Genomic DNA, 20207 nt, shown 5'->3' with positions numbered 1-20207 from the left:
TTGGTAAAACTGTGGTGTGGAAAAATTGTTGTGTGAGAAAATTAATTTAAAGATAAACTTCAAAAGTAGCTACGGTGCTACTTTCATTTCGGTTCACACATGTTCTTAATTTCACACACATACAATTCAAAAGTAGTTGAGAAACAATAAGAAAATGAAGGCATTCTCGAGCAACTTCGAAAGTGATTTATACGAGAGTAATCTAGGCAAACAAACTTCTATTATACGTTCAGAGTCGGTTCTTTTAAAAGTTATACGTGAATTAAAATTGAGACATTTGTTTACCAAAAAAATATATAATAATAAATAAAATTGAGACCTCTTTGACTTGGTAGGGGAATTGAGGCCTTTGTTAAGTGGGAACTGATGCGTAATTAAGTGCCAGCTAATCAGGTGTTACTGTTGGAATTGGCGCGCTCGTTATCAAATCGCAACTATTTAATCATTAACGACTAGTGATTAGGGACTAATACAGGCACGGCCTCCGTGAAACCGAGGCCGTAACAAACTCCGATTTCCGTTTTGGGACACGTGTACGGAAACCGATTCTCTATCCCAGCTCGACGCGTTTTGCATGATCTGCAATTCGTGAACCGTCGCAAGTAACTTACAAATTTCACCGCCTCCCGCCACTTTCCTCGTTTGTAATAATTCAAATTTTCGTCCAGCTAGCAAGTTTCTTCATAAGCAAACTCAAAGCTCTCATTCGCTCATTCACTCTCTCTCTTCTCTCTCTCTACTCTCTAACTTCCGATTTTCATTTTTCTCTCCGAGAAAAGTGCAACAATGGTGAACTTCTCAGCTCTCTGAACAATTCCTTTATACTCGACGATCTTCGTCAATCTGCTAGTACCGATTGTTGAAATCTATCTGAATCTCACTGCAACTTCTTCGTTTCAGGTCGTCGCACAGAAAGTGAAGGAAGCAGAGATCACCGAGCAGGACTCGCTTCTTCTGGTAATCCTCGATCGCTCATCTACTAAGAATAATCGTAGCGGTAATTTGAAGTTGTTAGTGATTCTTCTCAATTTCTCAGCAGATAGTATTTCGTTTTCTAAATCTGATCGGTTTTTGTTTCATTAAATTTTTTCTCATATGTGATTGAATTTCTCTCTTCCTCTCTCTCTCTCTCTCTCTCTCTCTCTCTCGATGAAATTTGTTGTGAAATATTGCATAACTCTGAAAGTTCTGTTAGAATCGTTGACGGATTTTCAAATATAGACCATATCTGGACACCGAGGATGATGATACGAGTTTTTGACAAGTAATTAACGATCAGTATGAAGATCTGAAGCTTGTTATTCATTTTTCAGAAAAATTAAATATACGTAGGATTATGTCTTAGCATGAGTAAATTTGATTGAAGAAACGCGTTAGATTTCATAAAATCTAAATCGCAATGTTTATACGATTTTGATGATGAATTCTTCGATACTTGTATGAACTGATTCTGAGCATTCAATTTCGTTTGATCTGAGCTCAGACTAGGAACTTGCTTCGTATTGCTATATTCAATATCAGTTACATCAGAGGCCTGTTTCCGGAGAAGTACTTCAATGATAAGTCTGTTCCTGCTTTAGGTAATTGTTTAATAATCTCAATTTGTTGTAGTTTTTGTTTTAATTTCAAATGTTGGTTTGTGATTTTTCTTTGGAATTTTGAAATCTTCGATAGAGATGAAGATCAAAAAGCTAATGCCAATGGATGCGGAATCTCGCAGGCTTATTGATTGGATGGAGAAAGGTACAGATTGTTGAACTCACTGGTCATTATTTTTTTTAATTTTATCTCATCTCGTTGATTTGAAATTTGGAATGTGGTTTCGGTTTCGATTTCTTGTTTGGCTATTAGTTTTTATGTTATTTTCAAACATTTGTAGGTGTATACGATGCATTGCAGAAGAAGTACCTGAAGACGCTATTGTTCTGCGTGTGCGAGACAGTTGAAGGACCAATGATTGAGGAATACACTTGTAAGCTATTCACGAAATTAATCATCTAAATCACTTTGCAAAATTTGATTAGGTTCAATGCTGGTTGATTTTGGAGTGTGAATTTTAGTCTACATTTGTTTGCCTCAGTTTTGGAGAATTGACTTGTTCTAATCGATCTTCACCTGCAGTTTCTTTCAGTTACCCAAATTCTGAAAGCCAGGAGGTTTCGATGAATATAAGTCGCTCTGGGAACAAGAAAAAAGAGGGTGGAACATTCAAGTGCAACTCAACAGCAGAAATAACTCCCAACCAGATGAGGTAACTTTGATCGAAATTCGTTCCAGATTTTTTTCCCATCCTGTTTGGCAAATTTGTGAATTTTTGTAACTATGTTTTTCCAGGAGCTCTGCTTGTAAAATGGTCCGCACATTGGTTCAATTGATGAGAACTCTCGATAAAATGCCTGAAGAGGTAGGTAAACCTATAATTTGCTACCTGCAAATTTTAATTCATTCTGCAATTCCTGGAAGAGTGTTTCTGTGTTGGTCTGGTATTTAAAGATGATTGAAACTCTTTCTGTTTCAGCGGACCATATTGATGAAGCTCCTATACTACGATGATGTGACGGTACACCATTTTTAATTTCTTTCTCGTTTTGTCAAAAATATGCTTTGTTTGCCAAAAGATGACAGTTATATTTTTGACATTGCAGCCAGCGGAGTATGAGCCTCCATTCTTCAGGGGCTGCTCTGAGGAAGAAGCTCGTAATGCATGGACCAAGAATCCTTTGAGAATGGAGGTTGGGAATGTAAACAGCAAGCATCTTGTATTAGCGCTGAAGGTAGGGAATTGAGAATGTTTTTGGAATGTCTGATATTCAAATTCATGATTTGTGGTCCAGATTTCACTTTGTTTTACTTGTTACGTGTACAGGTAAAAAGCATCCTTGATCCTTGTGAGGACGAAAATGATGATATTCAAGATGATGAAGTGAGCTTAGGAGCTGATTCTATGCAAAGGGATGATTATTCGGGATCTGATTCTGACAGTGAGGTAATATTTTATATCTTGTTTGGGTTTAGAGTTTCCAATGAGCTTAATGGTGCTAATTGATGTCATTATTTTCTTTACAAAATAGTTTACACATGAAACATGATATGGTTTGGCACTACTTTCAGGTTAACCAATCACAAGACGATCATTATATAGTAGCTCCAGTAGGTGAGGGTTCTGAGTCTATTGTATGGTTTGGCTTTGCACTGTAATTCGCACCTGCTTATCTGTTGGTCTGAGTTGTTAGTGGAAGTAACAATGGCTTTCTTGACAGATAAGCAACAACCACAGAAAGATAACAGTGCACCGCAGGAAGATGACAGCATGGTTGATGAAGGTAATAAAAGCATTACACTTTTCTAAGTTAGCAGACCAATTTTGATATCACAGTGAGAGTGACACAAACAAGTTTGAACTTGAAAACTGTGCGGAATGATGGGTTATTTCTTGGCTTTAATTCCTAAACTAATTTTCCTGCAGTACTAACCCAACGGGTTTTTTATATGATGTGTAGATAACACTCAGGATTCAGTGCAAGATGAACATCAATTGGCTCGGATAAAGGACTGGATCAGTAGCCTCCACCTTGACACTGTTGAACTTACTGATGTTCTCTCAAATTTCCCGGACATCTCAGTGGTAAGTATTTCAACTTATCAAGTCTCTACCGGAAAAACTGTGTCAAAAAACCTTGCTCTGTTGGTATATTGTAGTATACTCATAGACTCCATCTCACCGTTCTTATATGCTGCAGGTTCTGACTGAAGGTAAACTTAAGAATGCACTTAAAGCTGCTGGTTTGTTAACTTATTTCGTGGGTTTTATAACTAGATTTGCCACTTTTCAACCCTATTTGGCTGGATCACAGAAATTATGGACAAGCTTGTCATAGAAGGTGTTCTATCAAAACCTGCAGGGGACACTTACACCATCAACAGGCCGAAGGTTTGCTTTATGTTCTCCTTTTTGTTTCAATTCTGAGGCCATATTTTATTGCTTTTGAGTCAAACTCTTTTTCCTCGATGCAGAAGTCAGATTATGAGTTCACTATGGTGAAAGAAGAAATGGATGCTCAAGTACCAGTTGCTGACAAAACTTTAAAGGTTAATGATCTCATGTACATAAAGGTGATTGCATTTCCTGTCTCGAAATTTTCTGTTCTCTGCAGTCTCCTCAAATATCTTGTCTCCCCAAGTACCTGACTCTATTTGTCCATCTCAGGCGCTGTATCATGCCCTCCCAATGCAGTATGTGACAGTTACAAAGCTTCAGAACAAGCTTGGTGGAGAAGTGAATCAGACTACTGTGCGTAAGTTCATCGATAAAATGGCACGAGAGGGTTTTCTTGAAGCCAAAGGCAACCGAAGGCTAGGTGTGTGCAGTTAATCCAGTCTAAAATCCTTGTATTTGGCGCTTACATGGGATCAAATTATATCTAACTTACCATTTTCATTTGTTTACTAAACCAGGAAAGCGTGTGATCCGTTCTAAGATCACCGAGGAAAAACTGAATGAAGTGAAGAAAGCTCTGAACAATGATGCAATGGTATATCTGCAAACGTGTCTGCATCTTTCTCAAATTTATTTCCATTTGTTTTCCCTTACATATTTACTTGGATTTCTTACAATGAACAGGATGTCGACAACACTGAACCAAATAACAAGTCCAGTCATCTAGATCTCCGTACAATGGGTAGAAGACTTAAGTGCTTTCAGTACATAATAATTTACTCAAGTCTCTGGCTACTTTTTAAATAAGCACTTAAGGCCTAAAATCTGCTTTTGTTATCAGGAAGCAGCATCAGGGACACATCCACATGCGGTGCCCTCCACTCCATCGGATCAGATCTCACACGCATGAAACTAAGATCGAACGGGCCTCAATACAGTCCAATGAGGAGTGAGCAGACTGCTTCAAAGACAAAGGAGCATCCAAACACTCCCACAAGCAGGGCCGAGGCGAGTCTATTAATTTAATCCTCCACCCTTCCACTTCATGTCATTCTTCTCTTCCTCCAACTTGACTGTTTATACCAAGTTTAAATTTTGTTTGGATATTCTGCAGCCGGTGACTTCAAGGGAGAGCTTCGTGCCGGGAAATGATAACGGCAGGGTAAATGGCAACACTGTTTACTGTGATGATGGGGACAGAGTGATCTGCAGTGGGAGGTCTAGCCAAGACAAGCGGTCGAGGAAAACAAGCACGGTGCGTATGACTCGAAATCCTCGCTATAAAATTGCCAGCTGTAGTTTTTGTCACCAGGAAAACGCTAGTGAAAAAAAATGGTACGATTCTAATATATTGCAGTTTGGGCATTTTTCCTGTTGTACAGGTGAAGGAGCCAATTCTTCAGTACTTGAAGCGCCAGAAGTCTCAAGCCGTCTGAAAATTTCCAGCATTTGCTGTCTGTCCGCCGGACTTGATTTTCCGATACTCGCGGAAAGTTAAGGTGTAAATTTTTACGGTGATTAGGAGTATGATGTGGTAAACTGGGAATTGGTTTTGCCCATCCACACTTGCATTTTCCTAAACCAAGGTCTTTAAGGATATGACGATGATTGAGTGGAATCGGATGGCTTCATGGTAATTAGTATAGAACAATACTTGCATACTCAAAAGAAGGACCAGGAGTTCCTACTCAAAATTATTCATTGTCAATTGATAAAACTTCGTTTTTATAATCAAAACCATTCATATTATAAATCATTCTATAAAGATCATCTCTGTAAAAAATCAATTAAAATTCAGGTCGTTTAGTCATCGAACTATATAAAAACAAATGAATGAAATTGATAAAAGTATTACGAACTGTCTATATATTTGTTAGAATAGATTAACTAAACGACCTTAATTTTAATTCATTTTTTACAGATATGATTTTTACAATGTGATTTACAATATGAACGGTTTTGTTATAAGCACAAAGTTTTGTGAGTTGAACACTTAGAGTTTTAAATAGGAGTTCCTACTCGTCTTTGAGTAGTTAAATCTTTTTCATTAGCATATATAACGCTGCTGTGCGTTTTGCTCTATCGTCTCTTTTGGTTGTGTTTAAGATTTGTCCTTGCATTGTCCCACAGAATATGCTTAGCTTCCCTGTTATAATAAGGACGATAACACATCAAAATCAATCATAACAGTACGTACGTAGTGGATTATCATTAACACAAGTATATATAATATAATAACCCCGATTAAATTTTTTAAAGGAATAATTTATTTATTTTCTCTCGGATAAGAAAATAATTTATACACATGACATTTTCTTTTTGTTTTCTTTTTTCTCTTCAAAGTTTAAGATTAAATAAGAATAAGCCAAGGAAAAAAAAATCATTTTGAGAGATTTTTTTTTTTTTTGAATAAACGATATTATCTATGTAAAGATAAAAGATAGACTAAACCTCATAATATGTTAAAAATAACATAATTAAAATTCGTTTTTGACCACCTCTCATTTATAAATAAAAAAGAATACATTTAAATTGTACTGCTAAAAAATCATTTTTTTGTGTAATAAATTTAGGACCTACTACTTTAAAGTGGATCTCTCCCATAAAATGCGTACGCTAGACTTAGCTCCGGTGGTTTCGTAGTGGGCCCCACGTAATAATCACTAGGCTCACACAAAGCATTTCAGCCTCAAACTCGGACTTGGTGGGGGCACTCGCCACGAGAATCCATACGTCAAGCTCCTTTCCTGAAAGTTCCACAAACATCCCTTCCCTGCTATTGGATCCGGAGTCGACTGACCCTCTGGGCCCACTCAAAACAAAACAGATCCGACATCCACCGTCCATCGCCCGAACGCACAAGATTCCTTTCGTAACTGCTGCCACTATAAATTTACCCTCGAACCAAAAACCATCCGTATTTTCTGATCTTCCAAAGCCATTTCCTCTTTCAGTCGCGACTTCCCGGAATCTCAAAAACCGCCGCGAAGAGAAAAGAATCTACAAACGATGGCCACCGTCGACGTAATTAAATTTGCGATCATCTCAATTGTCGTTTTGTTTATCTTTCTCGATTTGTTTTTATGTTATATTTGCCTGGATCTTTAGCAACTTTCTGATGTGTTGTTGCAGAAGGGAGTGGAGATCAGCAAGGAGAAGGAACTGAAGCACCTAGGGTTTCTGAGGGTGGCGGCGATTCAGACGCTGGTGTGCGTTTCGAATCTGTACGATTACGCCAAGCAGAACTCCGGGCCGCTCAGATCGACGGTCGGGACTGTGGAGGGCGCAGTCACCGCCGTCGTTGGTCCCGTTTACCGGAAGTTTAAGGGCGTTCCTGACGACGTCCTCGCTTTCCTCGACGCCAAGGTATTCTCTTCTCTTCTATTTGTGTTTTTCCTGATTAGAAAGAAAGAAACTGAAGTTGTTCAGATTGGGAAATTTCTCGAATTAATTTGGTGAATTAACAGTTAATAATTTGTGAAATTTGAAAGCTGTGTGGTGGTTATACATGATTTTTCTTTTGCTTATGATCTATGAAGGTGGTTTTTAGTTGTGTTCTGCCTGGTTTTGTACCCTGACGCCGAAAAGGCCCGTCGGAATCCATTTTAATAAGAGACTTGAGACATCATTCATGAACTCCTCCTTAGTTTTTTGGCTGGTGCCGGATAAAAAGACCGCGATTTCTACATCTCGATGGATAATGGATGCTTCTTATCCAACTAGATTTCTTTGTGTTTTTGCTAACTGGGTTTGTGAGCTACTTGTTTAATGAGGTTATAGTGTACATGTTCAACAGTTTTATGATGCTCGTTTGTTGTGTTATGCCCCTTGTGAATGCCCTTCATGCATGAATGATCGATGTTGATCGAGGCTTGATATATTCATTGTTCACAGGTGGATGAAGGCAAAGACAAGTTCGATAAGCATGCTCCTCCAGTGGCTAAGCAGGTCGCGAGCCAAGCGCACTGTTTGATCCAGAAGGCAGCGGAAAAGGGACAGAGAATTTTAAAGGAGGTTGAAACTGGCGGTCCACGCGCAGCTATTCACTATGCAGCTACTGAGTACAAGAACTTTGTCTTGAAACAATCTGTGAAGTTGTGGGTCGGACTCAACAAGTACCCTTCCATCCACACAGTGGCACAGAAGGCTGCACCAACCGCTGCGCACTGGTCTGGCAAATACAACCACACCGTAAAGGACTTGACCCGTAAGGGCTATGCCATCTTCGGCTATCTACCCCTGGTTCCGATCAATGAGATATCCAAGGCAGTCGAAAAGGGAGAGGCGGAGAAGAAGGAAGATGCGGCTGCACATGTCGAGCACAAATCGGATTCTTCTGATTCTGATTGAAGGAATGTCTGCCTGCCTGCCTTTGGTGGTTTTAAGTTTGGCCCTTTAATTATACTAGCTGTCCTGTTTTAAAGAAAAGCCTAATATGGTAGGTTGGCGGGTGTGGATGAACTGAAGAAATGTGGATAGCTACTTAGCTTCGCTAGCGTCTATGTAAATTTACATCTACTTTTGTCTCAGTTTGTTAAAGACCTTCACCGGCTAAATTTAGAATAAAAAACATGAAACTTGCAGCAATGACCCAAACATATAGCACAAAGCTACCGCAAACGCCAATATCAACTCTCCTAAGGACGTGCCTTGGAGCAATTAGCATGAAGACATATTCAACCTACATTATCTCGGAAGCGACTGACAACAATACAACAACTTCCACACAGTTCGAACGATGCATTAGAAACACAGAATGGCTTCAAAACAGTAAAAAAAACAAACTTTATACGCACTCAATTAGTTTTGGGGGGTGACGGGATCATAGCTGTGTTGGAGGAGATCATCATAGGGGTCCCTCCGGCCTGCAACCTGGCTAATCTGGGCATCCCAACGGAGCTGCGAGTTGTGGCGTTCAAAGGTCCAAAATCCGTAGGGACGGAGAGGTAGCGCCCACATCTCCTTGGTCTTTTGGCACCGGTCTTTCACCGCATACACGTGCTCCCTGAACTTCCTATCCCTCTCTTTAGGGTCCTCCATAAGCCTCAGTACCAGATTCTCAGCAAACTCCATGATAAACGCCATCTCTCACCCCTTGACAACGTTAACCTAAAAATCTTAGCTCTGTTCAGAGTTCCACAAACCCTAGTTTATACGAATTCAAAATATTCATAGAAAAATCGATTCAGCTATTAGATTATTCTATTGGGATTCAATAGGGGAAATATAATTTCAGATACACTCGCGATGTGGAAGGAAATTGATTCAATAACCGATCTAAGCTGCGATCAATCTGAATTATAAAAAAAAATATTAAACAAAATTATCAACAGAATTGAAAAGGAGAATCGACTGGTTCGTTGATTAGAGCTTTCCTGCGCAGATCACTGTGTATGGCGAACGATTTTTGGGGTCAAGCTGTCAAAGCAGCAAAGCAGTTTCTTTTTCTTTGCAACTCTTTAATTTGGGCCTGCCAAGATTTACCCGCTTTTCCTTCGCTTTTATTTGGGACCAAGGCCTTATCAACTTCCTTTTTCTTTTCATTTTTTTAGTAAAGGCCCAATTTTGATGATTTTGGCCTTGCACCAGATTTGAAGCCTAAAACTTAAAAGGATAATACTTGCTTTCCTTCTTTGGGACGAGCTCATTCTTTCTTGCGAATAACGTATCTTGATTGTATAAAAAAAGTTTATGATCAACACTGTTGAATTTCTTAATCTTCATTTGAAGATCACCCCTACTGTACAAAAATTCATTTCAGTCGGAGATCATCTAATCATTCAAATGTATAGAATAAATCGACAGTGTAGGTATCAAATAAATATTCATGATGAATTGTCCATTTATTTGATATGTTTGGATGATTAAACGATCTACAATTCAAATGATTTTTGCAGGATTGATTTTCAAATAAAGATTAATAAATTTAGCGATTCTAATCATTGATTTTATTCGGTCAGAATACGTTATTTGTAATTTATGATTTTTTAGCGAAAAAACTTTAGGAATGTCTTCTCTAATCTGTCAAAAGTAGAAAATCAACATAAGAATTATTTTTGTTCACCATCTCATTAATTACCCTTGAGTGGCTATCATTTAATGTATCTGCTATAAGAATTTCGAGATTTAAATTCATCTAACAATAATTGATAAGGTGGAAAATATCAGTACAACTAAGAAATGGTGAGCACAAATTCTCTAATCAACAGATCTTAAAACGCTATAAGTGTCCAAACCGAATTTAGAGTTAGAGCGGACAAAACGAACAAAGGTTATAATTTCACAAACCAATTTCAATTGTTTATTAAAAGTGTTGATCGATCTCAAAATACTATTTTTACTAGTACAAAGGAAGGAGAATGATAGTCGAATTCTCTCTACTAGTGGTAAAGTGATCTACAATTGAAGCTGTTAATCACACGCTCGTAGACAAATATGATAAACACATATGTTATGTAATATGCTTTTTTTTAGAGAAGTGTTATTAGCATTCCAAAAATTTTATTTTACACTCCTCCTAAGCGTATTTTTCTTTCCTAATATAGAAAGTTTGGAGAGTAGAATGAGATTTTGGAAGATAATAATTCTTTTTTTTTAATACATACAAATATTGAAAGAAGAGAAATCGAATTTAGAATTTCAAGTGCAAGGTGAACATTGTTCATCAACTGAACTAAAAGCTCCATATGAGTCAGTAAATTTGCACTTGAAGAATTTGAGCTGAGCTTCTCAAGTGCATATAATACCCAGAAGCTATTATCTAATCTACTAGCTACCTTTTTGGTTGTACAACACAAAAGCACTTATTTAACCAACAACACAGCCTTCGAAAGAACCTGGTTTTTCTGCCCTTCCACTTCTCATGCACTCTCATTCCCTCCTATTTATGCGATCACGGTTAAGCCACGTCAATATTTTATATTATTATTGTTTTTTGTTTTATTATCTCTATAAAAAAAAAATACAAAATGTTGACGTGGCTTAACCATGACCGCACAAAATAGAAGGGGATGAGAGTATACGAGAAGTGGGAGGGCAGAGAAACTGGGTCGGCCCCCTTCAAAAACTGCTTATTTGGGCAGTCAAAACTCAAAAACAGGAGTTGGAGTAGGCAGAAGGCAATTGAATGAGCGCCATTTTTTGTAGAAACTGGTTGCCGCCGCCGCCCCCCCCCCCCCCCCCCTCTCTCTCTCTCTCTCTCTCTCTCTTTCCTGCTTCACTAATTTACAAAAAAAAGCAATACAAATTTAACTCCAACCAGTTTAATTCATTAAGCATAAACGAAAGAGAAAGCAAAAATTGCAAACAAAAACAATAAGGATCCTTCCCAGATTCTTTTATCGTAAATCGTACGGTTAGTTTTTATTAGGTATTGTTTATATTTAATTTTAAATAAAAAAATTTACAATAATTTATGATCACACGATATACGATAAACGAATGTGATTTAATGATCTCCAAGATTCTTATAAAAAAAAATCCAAAAAAAAAAATCCTCCTTCAAATAAAAAAAACATGGTGACGTTTTTATGCATGATCCATTTGAGACAAAAATTTTCAAAAGCTGACATCCATTTACTAAACATTGTCTTTTTTCTTAATTTTTTTGGTTTTTTTTGGATTTCCAAATTCCAATGCAAAGGTGGTAATAATAATAATAATAAGATGAACTACAAATTTAAGATCCGGCTTTTGTGCAGCGACGCATCATCATCATTTTGTACTTGTTTTCTAGACCAAAATTCAGAGGTGGAAGCAATGACTCTGTGGGCTTTGCTTTAACACTTTGGAAAGCAAGAAACTGGATCAGGTCTATGCTCTCTGGGTTTTCACCAGCTATTCTTAAATGCCTAGCAAACATTTAGCTAGGACTTCAACCACACATGTGACTATTGACTAACAAGTAAAGAAACAAAACTTTTAAGTATAAGCGTAAGTACTCTTAACCACTTTAGCTACAAGTTTTGTATCGATAATATGACCCATGGCCGAACTGCATCCTAATTAAGCCTAATATCCCACCCAAGTTAAGCTCAATAACTCTTTATCAACTCAAGTTTGTATGTCACTGGGCATCCTAGAGATATTTGGTCACTCAATTAATGAACACAATCTTTGAGTAAAACATTTGCTGCTCTAATTTTTAGTTTTAATGCGACTTTCCAATTTTTCTTGCTTTGGCGTCAATATTAATGTTAGCATTCAACTAGCCACATTATGAAAATGAGGTAGCCCACCCAGTTTAAGATTAATTGTTCCACACTTCGATCTAACGTGTAAATTGTTAGTTTAATGTGAGTCGAATTTAAAATTTTTCATTTACCGATCAAAAATAAATATCACTACCCTAGACAATAGTTGTGGTCACTCTATTGGCAACATTCTGTTTGGGTGAATGTAAAAATGAAAAATAGTCAAAATATTTGGGCTACAGTTGCAGTTGGGTTTGTAAAGAGTAAATGGAGCTGCTGAGCTATAATTTCACGCCCATCTGATCTCAACTAATGTGTTTAATGATTTGGGCTTGGACCACCGTAACTCAACGTCGAGTGAATAACAGAAATTTTAAAAACGACTATTTCAAAAGTGAAATTCTTTATAAATTTTCTGTCACGTCATGTTTTTAACATAATATTTTATAATGTTGGTATAAAATTAAAGTTAAACTGTGAGGTGACAAAGAGTCGATAAAAAATCTCACTATAAGAGAGTTTCCTCATCATTCTCCAATTAATAATATCAACAACAATGATTTTATTTTCTCTTACTAAAAGAAAAAAGGAAAATAAAATAAAAAGTGTTAAAGAGAAAAACAAGTGCGCCTCCCACCAGGAGAGATGCTGTTTTAATTTTGGGTTGTTATTTTCTCCACTTGATTTGGTTTTGTGAACATAATTGACTCATCCCGAAAAACAACAATGGCCGCCACTTCCCAAATTGGACATCTTTTTTCCCCACTCCCACTATTTCTACTCCCCTTTCCTTCTTCTCATTTTTTTCCCACTAAAACAACCTAAAAATGGATTAAATTAGGTCACACAATATGTTAGTATTATTAACTTGTAGTCATATACTGAAGTCAAATCTAAGATCTACTTAATTATAGTACCAAAAAAAAAAAAAAAAACCAACACTTGACTACTCAAGAATGAGTAGGAACTCGTATTCAAAATTCTTCGTGTTTGAACCTGTTGACTCAAAAAATTACAAAACCTACGTGGCGCGCAGGCCGAGTAACTAGTAAGCTAACTACGTCCTTCGGTCGAATGCGAGGCGTGCCAACTCGTCGGCCGAGCTTGGCCGAGGAGTAAAATTTGTTGATGTTGCGTTGAGCGCGTTGTTGACTTCTATCTTGCGATTGCGACCGAGGAAGGAACACTCTCGGTCTCTGGGTCTCTGGGTTCTACAGCCTGAAGACAAGGCTACTAATTCTGCGAAGTTCACAAATCGTCGGAGCCCGATTCGGTCACTGTGATTATATTCGTAAGAGTATAAGCACGTCGAATCGAGACCAAACTATATGGGCACAGGTACTCAAACGTGATGTATGTTTTGATGGTAAACGTAGTTCGGCCGTCGGAATGCCGAACCCTAAAACTTACTTGCGAGTATCCAATCATAAAACCACTCGGCGTCCAGCACGCCGAGTAATGCAATTCGTAACACCTGACTATGCCGGGAAGGCTAGTAAGGTGACCTCTGCCAACAAAGGTTCGAAAACCCTTCTCGGCCGAGACTCAGATAGATAACTGGTCGACCTCGACGCAGTGCTGTTTATCCAAACTGAAGGTGCTTCTCGGTCGATTGATTCTGCGGCAGCAGTGCTGTTTATCCAAACTGAAGATGCTCGCCGGGTGCTTCCACAGTGCTGTTTATCCAAACTGAAGGTGTGTCGGCAGGAAAAGAAAAGGAAAAATCTCAAGATGTTTGAGAGGTTTTGCGCAAGGCAATTGTATGCTGATTCTGAAGGGGCTTTTTTGTTGCATGATTTCTTGTATTTATAGCACCCCATTCCTTGAGACCAACTCTGATTTAGATTGGGAGTCCTTGTCTCATTTTGACTCTAACTCGATCAAACCTACTCCCACTGGGATTCTGAATTTTCCTTCTTTTCGAGGCTTTATTCTTTGCCGGCCGAGAATCCTGGTCGCACCAGGACTTCCTCGACCCTTTCTATTTACCCGGACTACTTAGGATAGTACTTGGGCGACCCTGCCAACTGGCCCGGGATGTATTATTCGGCCCATAGTATTTGTTATCACCTTGGGCCGAGCACATCCTGTTGCTCGGCCCAACAATAGTATTTTGGGCCCAAACAGAACCACATAGTTTCGTTCATATGATTAAAATCATTCATATTATGAATCACTCTATAAAGATCATATATGCAAAAAATAAATAAAAAATAAGTCTTTTAGTCAATCTATTGTAGCAAATATATAGACAGTTCATAATGTTTTTACCAATTCCGTTCATATGTTTTTATACAGTTCGATAACCAAACGACCTTAATTTTAATTGATTTTTTTTTCAGAGATGATCTTTATAGAGTGATTTATAATATGAACAATTCTAATCTTAAACACGAAGTTATAAAAATCATCAATGAAAATCTTTTAGCGGGAACTTTTATTCATTTTTGAGTAGGCAAGTATTATTAAAAAACAATATAACAACATTGTAATTCTAATAGCTTTTTGTTAGTTTTACTTTCCCTTCCTATTGTTCTTTGCCAATCACTTAAATGTGTGTTCTGACCCTTTTTTACCACCTAAAAGCAAGTGCGATGATCAACACATCCTTTGGGTGTCTGCCGCATAAATTGCTCATTGCTTGTGCTCTTTCTATCTTCCATTCTCCAAATCCAAACCCTCAACCTCCACTCAGACACCACCTTCGACTCCCCTTCATCGCCGCCTGCCAATCCCTCCGCCTCGTATACTTAGCCTTTCATGCACTTCCAAATCCTAATCTATAAACCCCAAGTTTTCACCTCAAAACAATCACGACTTTAAAACATGCATGCATGCTCATGTCGTCAATTGGGCTATCTATACGATATTTACATGCAATACCCATGTCGAATTTGGTTTTTGTTTGGGTTTTAATATATTATTATGTTTTGTTATTTAGTTTTATGGTTTAGTGATATTCCTCTTCACTTGTAGAAGAGAGATCTTAAGTTCAATTATCGCCAAAAGCGATTTTAAACAATATTAAACTATTATGAGACTAAGTCCGCTCTCTTTCCCCTTAATGTAGATAGTATATTTTGTTCAAAAAAATTTTCATGTTTTTAATTTTTTAAGAACATTAATTTTTTGGAAAGTTTAACGAAAAGCTTCCGGTATTAACGAAAAACCTTATTTTTACACTAAAAAGTCAATCCTGGTACTATTCACTTTACCCTTTATTTTGTCTTTATAATTAAAGCTCAAAGTTTTCAAATCATTTTCATTCATTTTTCAGCTTAATGTGTAAGTGTATTTTACATGCGAAAAAATAGTGAAAAAAAAGCAGAAAGAAAAGATATTTAAAAAAAAAAAAAAAAAAAAAAAAAAAAACTAGCATTCCTCTTTTCTTTATTTGACATCAAGATAAGGAACATCTTTAACTTTACCTTAAAGTCGAGCCAATTCCTCACCCCATAAAATCACATTTTCTACCAATCTATGCCCAAACAATAGATTTTTCAAACGAGAAAAAGTTGACCTAGTTTCCTAAGCATAAATGAGATTTGTTGTGTGTTCATATCAAAACTTAGAAATGGTATATGTCACATGACCAGTTACTCAAAGACTGGAAATTCTGTACATATAAACTTAATTAAGTTGACTAAAATAGTATGCATAAAAATTTAATTTACATCTTCGTAAATTAAAGAATTTGAAAATTTAACATTCCCAAAGATACATGACCTATTTGGCACCTACCAGAAGACAATTGTGTAATATCATTTAGAAAACCAACTATGTATTTTGCAAACGTGAATATCGTTTAGAAAAAAAAATCAATGCTTGCATACGTAAATTAAGCTAGATGTATCTTGCATATGTAGATTAAGTCAGTTGATCTCGATTGTGGCCACCAACTTGGATCCGAAACCGGAACATTTGAAATTTGTGTGGAAATAGGGGAAAAAAATGTACAGAAAAAGAATAAGAGAGGAAAGATCATTTGAATTTTCATAAATTTGGAATTTTTTTTTTTACCGAAATTAAGGCTAAAGTTGCTCTATAGTACAAAAAAAGAACCCAAAAAACACAGAAAAAAGAAAATGCTCCCTTCAAAAGACCCCCCTCTGTGTTAAAAAAGGTGAACAAAATTTCCAACGGCCATGATTATCTTAACATACATTTCCACAAAACGGCCCCGTTTCCCCTTTTCCTTTTTCCGTTCGGTCTTGATTCACATTTTCCTGCCGTTACCGTCACCGTCACCGTCTAATTCTTAACTCTCGGCCATAACGTCATCACCCCCATTGGCAGCTCCGTCATCGTCCGCACCCTCACCCTCCTCATCCACCCACCGCTCAAAGGCAGTACACTCAGCCTTGTGGCTTAGCTTCCAATCAAGCGCCTGGCACGCGCGTGAACAGTAATTGACGGCCCCACATACCGAACACCGACGAAACTCGTGTCTCCTAGTCTCAGGCCTCCCACATCCCACGTGCGAGCAAAGCCTCAAACCCGGTCCAGGCGAACCGTCCCGAGCAGCGAACCACTCTCCCAAAAATCGGTTCGCCGGATGCACCTCTGGGGCGGGAACGTTGCACCCAAAGTCGCTGAGCAGCGGGCAGCCCGACCCGATCAGGTGCCGCAGCTGCGGATGAGGATGAGGGTGCGGGTGAGGGAGTGGAGTCCACGTCAGTAACTGGCGCATGGGGACTCCCGAAACTGCCGCAGAGGATAGAACCGCCGCGAGTTCACGTGCGTTGGCCTGCACTAGAAACCGTCGCCCTTCCGTTATGTTCTGACGCACTCCGTAACCGTCCTGGAGGCAGTGCCCAAGCTCTCTCAGCGCGTCGATGTGGCCGAGAAAGGCGGCACGCGCGCATAGCGCCACTCCGGCCCGGAGGTCCTTATCGTTTTTGGAGCCTCCGCTGCCGTTGAACTGAATCACGGCGAGAGAGTAAAGCGCCGGCGCGTGCGAGCCAATCGCCGCCTTGGCCATGAGCGAGGCTCCGCTTCCTCTGTTTTGCAAACAATAGAAGCGAATCTGCAGAGACAAGCGAATAAGAATGATTAATAAATAATAATGCCGCGAAACGTTCATAAAAACGCGATTAAACAAGTAATCAAATGAAATTAAAAAAAAATTGAATGAGAATTATGGGGGTTTCGGAGTGAACTGACCATGCCAAGAGTGTAGCAAGCCTCGGTATTGCCGGCGTCGGCGCAAAGCTTGAGGAATCGGTGAGCCGACTCGGACCAGTTCTTGGCTTTCAGGATAAACGTTTTCGGATTAGCCTTGGAGAGCACTGGAGAATGGAGAGCTAAGCCGTTCAACCGCTTGCATCTGTTAATTATCCATCCAATCAAAGCGTCAGTTCCGTTCGATTTCAAAACATACTCCCACCACGTTTCTCTAACTAACCGATTAACCTCCAAACTTACACAAATTAATCAAATTTAAATAAAAATTAATGGAAATTAGAGCGTACGTTATCAAGACGTTGATGAAATCGGCCGGCGAGTTGGCGGTGGCGCTGAGTTTCGAGAGGATAAGAATGAGGAGGTCGTCCGGCAAAGCGTCGAACGAATCGGGAGCCGACGTGGTCGTCGTCGTCGTCGTCGTGCCCGGCGAGAATCTATTCCTTTTCCGGCAGACCGTCCGCTCTCCTCCGGCGAATTCCTTCTTCCTCTTCCTCTGACAACACACATCACCTCCGCCTACGACTCCTCCGCCTACTGTCGGATAACAAACGCCGCCCCTGGTCCTCATAATTTTCTCTCAGAAATGAATAAAAAGCGGAGTGAGGGGTCTTATATACGAAGAGAGAGGGAAAAGCGAAGAGGAAGAAACACAGAGCCAAATGCTCTCCAACAAATTAATATATATTTCTCAAGCGACCACTAAATCACACATTTAATAAACATAACGTCCTTTTTACAACTTCTCGCCCCTGGACTTTACTGTATTTACGGTCAAACAGGGTTGACCCAGATCCGTTCGTCTGTCCCCCGTCGGGACTCGGTTCGTTTTGGCTTTTCAGTCCCTCTCCGTAGTAAAACGCACAAAATTTAAAGTATTCGAAACCCGACCCGAACCCGCTGAGAGAAGAGAGAGAGAGAGCCTTCTTCCCTCTCTCTCTTTTCTAACTGTTTGTTCGTATTTTTTTTTTCACTCCTAAAAATACATATTTATCTTCCGAATCGTTACAGCGGCAGTTAATTTTGTTACCGGTAAAAACACCTAAACTTGGTTAATCTTCTGTTATTTTCAAATTTCACCCGATGTTATAATGCTAAACTCACGCGTCGGTTATAAGTTTTTACCCCCTACACAACTATATTTTTTTTGTTTTTAGAAGCGTCAGAGGGACGCATTGGGTGTGCGTGTGGGGGGTGAACGTGGTCGTTTCAACAAACTCAGGTAGCAAAATTTGCGCACCCGTAGAAGACCCGGCCAAACGAAGGTCAAACGTATGAATCAGCATTCGTACAGGTTCAGTTACTCTTCTTTTGTTTTACTTGTCTTTTTTGCTTCGAGGAATTATCTCTTCTTTTTTTTTCGATTTTTTATTTTTTGGTTGACGTGCGTTTCTTTGTTTTGCTTGCGTTACGAATATCTTCCATTTTAGATATTGTTTTTCCAAGACAATTGAGACACAGTTGCTGACATGGTGCAAACTTGTACCTGTGGTGATATTTTTGGCAATGGTATTTATCCGGCTTACCCAAAACTTATTCACTAAAGATGAAAAGATATACTTAATGTTTTGTATGAAGCATTTTAAATTCTTTTAGAATTTAATAATTTTTTTATTAAAAGTGCTTTTTCGAAAATGTTTGTGAATGCATTTGCTTTATCTTGAGATGGTTTCAAGTGCTGAAAACAAAAATACAAACAAACTACGTGAGGAATTGAATATAGACAAATTATAACTACATAAGTGATTTTAAAATAATTGAAACCGTTTTTAGAAAACATTTTTTTGGGTTCTAAAAGAACTTGAAGTGCTTTTATTAGAATTAGTTGCGTTTTTACGAATGATTGGTTCTAAAAACATTTTCATCAAAATAACTTTCAATCATTTTTTTAATTTTAATTTTTTTAATATAATTTGAGTAGTTTAACAGCTTATCTTACAGATCCTCTAATTACCACACATTTCCTTAACCCTTTATCACAAGAACAGAATTCACCTGTAAACACTAAACACTTACTTTTATAACTTACATAGTAATGGTTTTGGTTAACCATCAATGACACCGATAAGAGAGAAAATTATAATTTAAATCGTTATGAGCGTTTATCTATATATTCGAAGTAATGCAACTTTTTTCATATAAAATTTCTTAGGTCAAGCTGTGAACAGGAAACTTCAATCACAAGCTAAGCCCAACAGTCTCTCCCACCACCCTACGTAAACAGCAACAGCGCCGTAAAACTGCAACAAAACTAAATGCCTACGGCAAAAATCGGAGACACAATCCCCATTCCTCCGTGCACGGCCATTTACATGATTACACACCTTACAGCTGCTGCTATTCTCATGTCAAGTCAATGCCCATGTTTTCACACTTTCACCCTGCATGTGCAACAATTTCACATTTATTTTCACTCGTGAATTAAGAACTTACATATATGTAATGAATTCATTGTGAACGTTATTATTCAATGTAATAATATAATGTCATGTTTTAATTTTTATCTATGTAACTTAGACCAAGACGTCATATGGCGTTGAACAATTTTCTCCTGTTTTTACCCCACCAAAAAAGAAAGTTAGAAAGAAAATGAAATTTGATACTGGAATAGCGATTATTTATTTTTATTTTTTAAACAAATGATATTTCTACACTAAACGGGTGGGGACTAAAATTGTGGTTTTAGTTGGAGGCTTTCTAGTAACAAGACATCCAGCAATAATCACGTGGCACGTAATAAATTAATGCAGCATTCTGGTGCGTGGTGTAGGTCTCAGAATCTCAATTCCAAAGTCAAATATTTGGCACTCGTATTTGGACATTTATGTATTGACTGAATCATTAGACGCCCCTAATTAAAGTGATTAAACTGATAAGCACAACTTAAATCATAACTC

At 38.2% G+C, this 20207-nt stretch overlaps 4 protein-coding genes across 5 annotated transcripts; 2 read left to right on the top strand and 2 right to left on the bottom strand.

The window, feature by feature from the left end:
• Positions 1-468: 468 nt before the first annotated feature.
• LOC137738422 (meiosis-specific protein ASY1-like) lies at positions 469-5574 on the top strand. Of its 2 annotated transcripts, XM_068478059.2 has the most exons (22): positions 664-789; positions 901-957; positions 1484-1580; positions 1675-1743; positions 1880-1972; positions 2122-2251; positions 2335-2404; positions 2519-2560; positions 2646-2774; positions 2867-2986; positions 3112-3154; positions 3261-3323; positions 3501-3625; positions 3741-3753; positions 3855-3931; positions 4015-4113; positions 4208-4358; positions 4456-4532; positions 4622-4679; positions 4779-4945; positions 5052-5192; positions 5320-5574. In XM_068478059.2, the coding sequence occupies exons 1-22, from the start codon at positions 787-789 to the stop codon at positions 5371-5373; spliced, it is 1878 nt and encodes a 625-aa protein (XP_068334160.1). In that variant the 5' UTR covers positions 664-786; the 3' UTR covers positions 5374-5574. The 2 variants fall into 2 exon arrangements, with proteins under 2 accessions (XP_088538513.1, XP_068334160.1); XM_088682387.1 differs by lacking the exon at positions 3741-3753 and having other exon boundaries at positions 469-789; positions 3501-3629.
• A 923-nt stretch (positions 5575-6497) lies between these two features.
• On the top strand, positions 6498-8524 carry LOC137736818 (Rubber elongation factor protein (REF)). Its single transcript, XM_068476094.2, has 3 exons — positions 6498-6961; positions 7070-7303; positions 7832-8524. The coding sequence occupies exons 1-3, from the start codon at positions 6947-6949 to the stop codon at positions 8285-8287; spliced, it is 705 nt and encodes a 234-aa protein (XP_068332195.1). The 5' UTR covers positions 6498-6946; the 3' UTR covers positions 8288-8524.
• Positions 8525-8662: 138 nt separating this feature from the next.
• LOC148691983 (uncharacterized) lies at positions 8663-9168 on the bottom strand. Its single transcript, XM_088682857.1, has one exon. The coding sequence runs from the start codon at positions 9020-9022 to the stop codon at positions 8738-8740; it is 285 nt and encodes a 94-aa protein (XP_088538983.1). The 5' UTR covers positions 9023-9168; the 3' UTR covers positions 8663-8737.
• Positions 9169-16096: 6928 nt separating this feature from the next.
• Positions 16097-18270, bottom strand: LOC137737805 (F-box protein At1g67340). The gene is made up of 3 exons (XM_068477365.2): positions 17601-18270; positions 17293-17455; positions 16097-17155 (listed from the first exon to the last, which is right to left on the bottom strand). Exons 1-3 carry the CDS (start codon positions 17879-17881, stop codon positions 16388-16390), a joined length of 1212 nt encoding a protein of 403 aa, XP_068333466.1. The 5' UTR covers positions 17882-18270; the 3' UTR covers positions 16097-16387.
• Positions 18271-20207: the final 1937 nt, after the last annotated feature.

This window comes from Pyrus communis, chromosome 13, assembly GCF_041283825.1.
Source record: "Pyrus communis isolate YQ-2024b chromosome 13, ASM4128382v1, whole genome shotgun sequence".
NCBI lineage: Eukaryota > Viridiplantae > Streptophyta > Magnoliopsida > Rosales > Rosaceae > Pyrus > Pyrus communis.
Note: the sequence above shows the minus strand (reverse complement) of the source record. Positions and strands in the feature narration are given on the sequence as shown.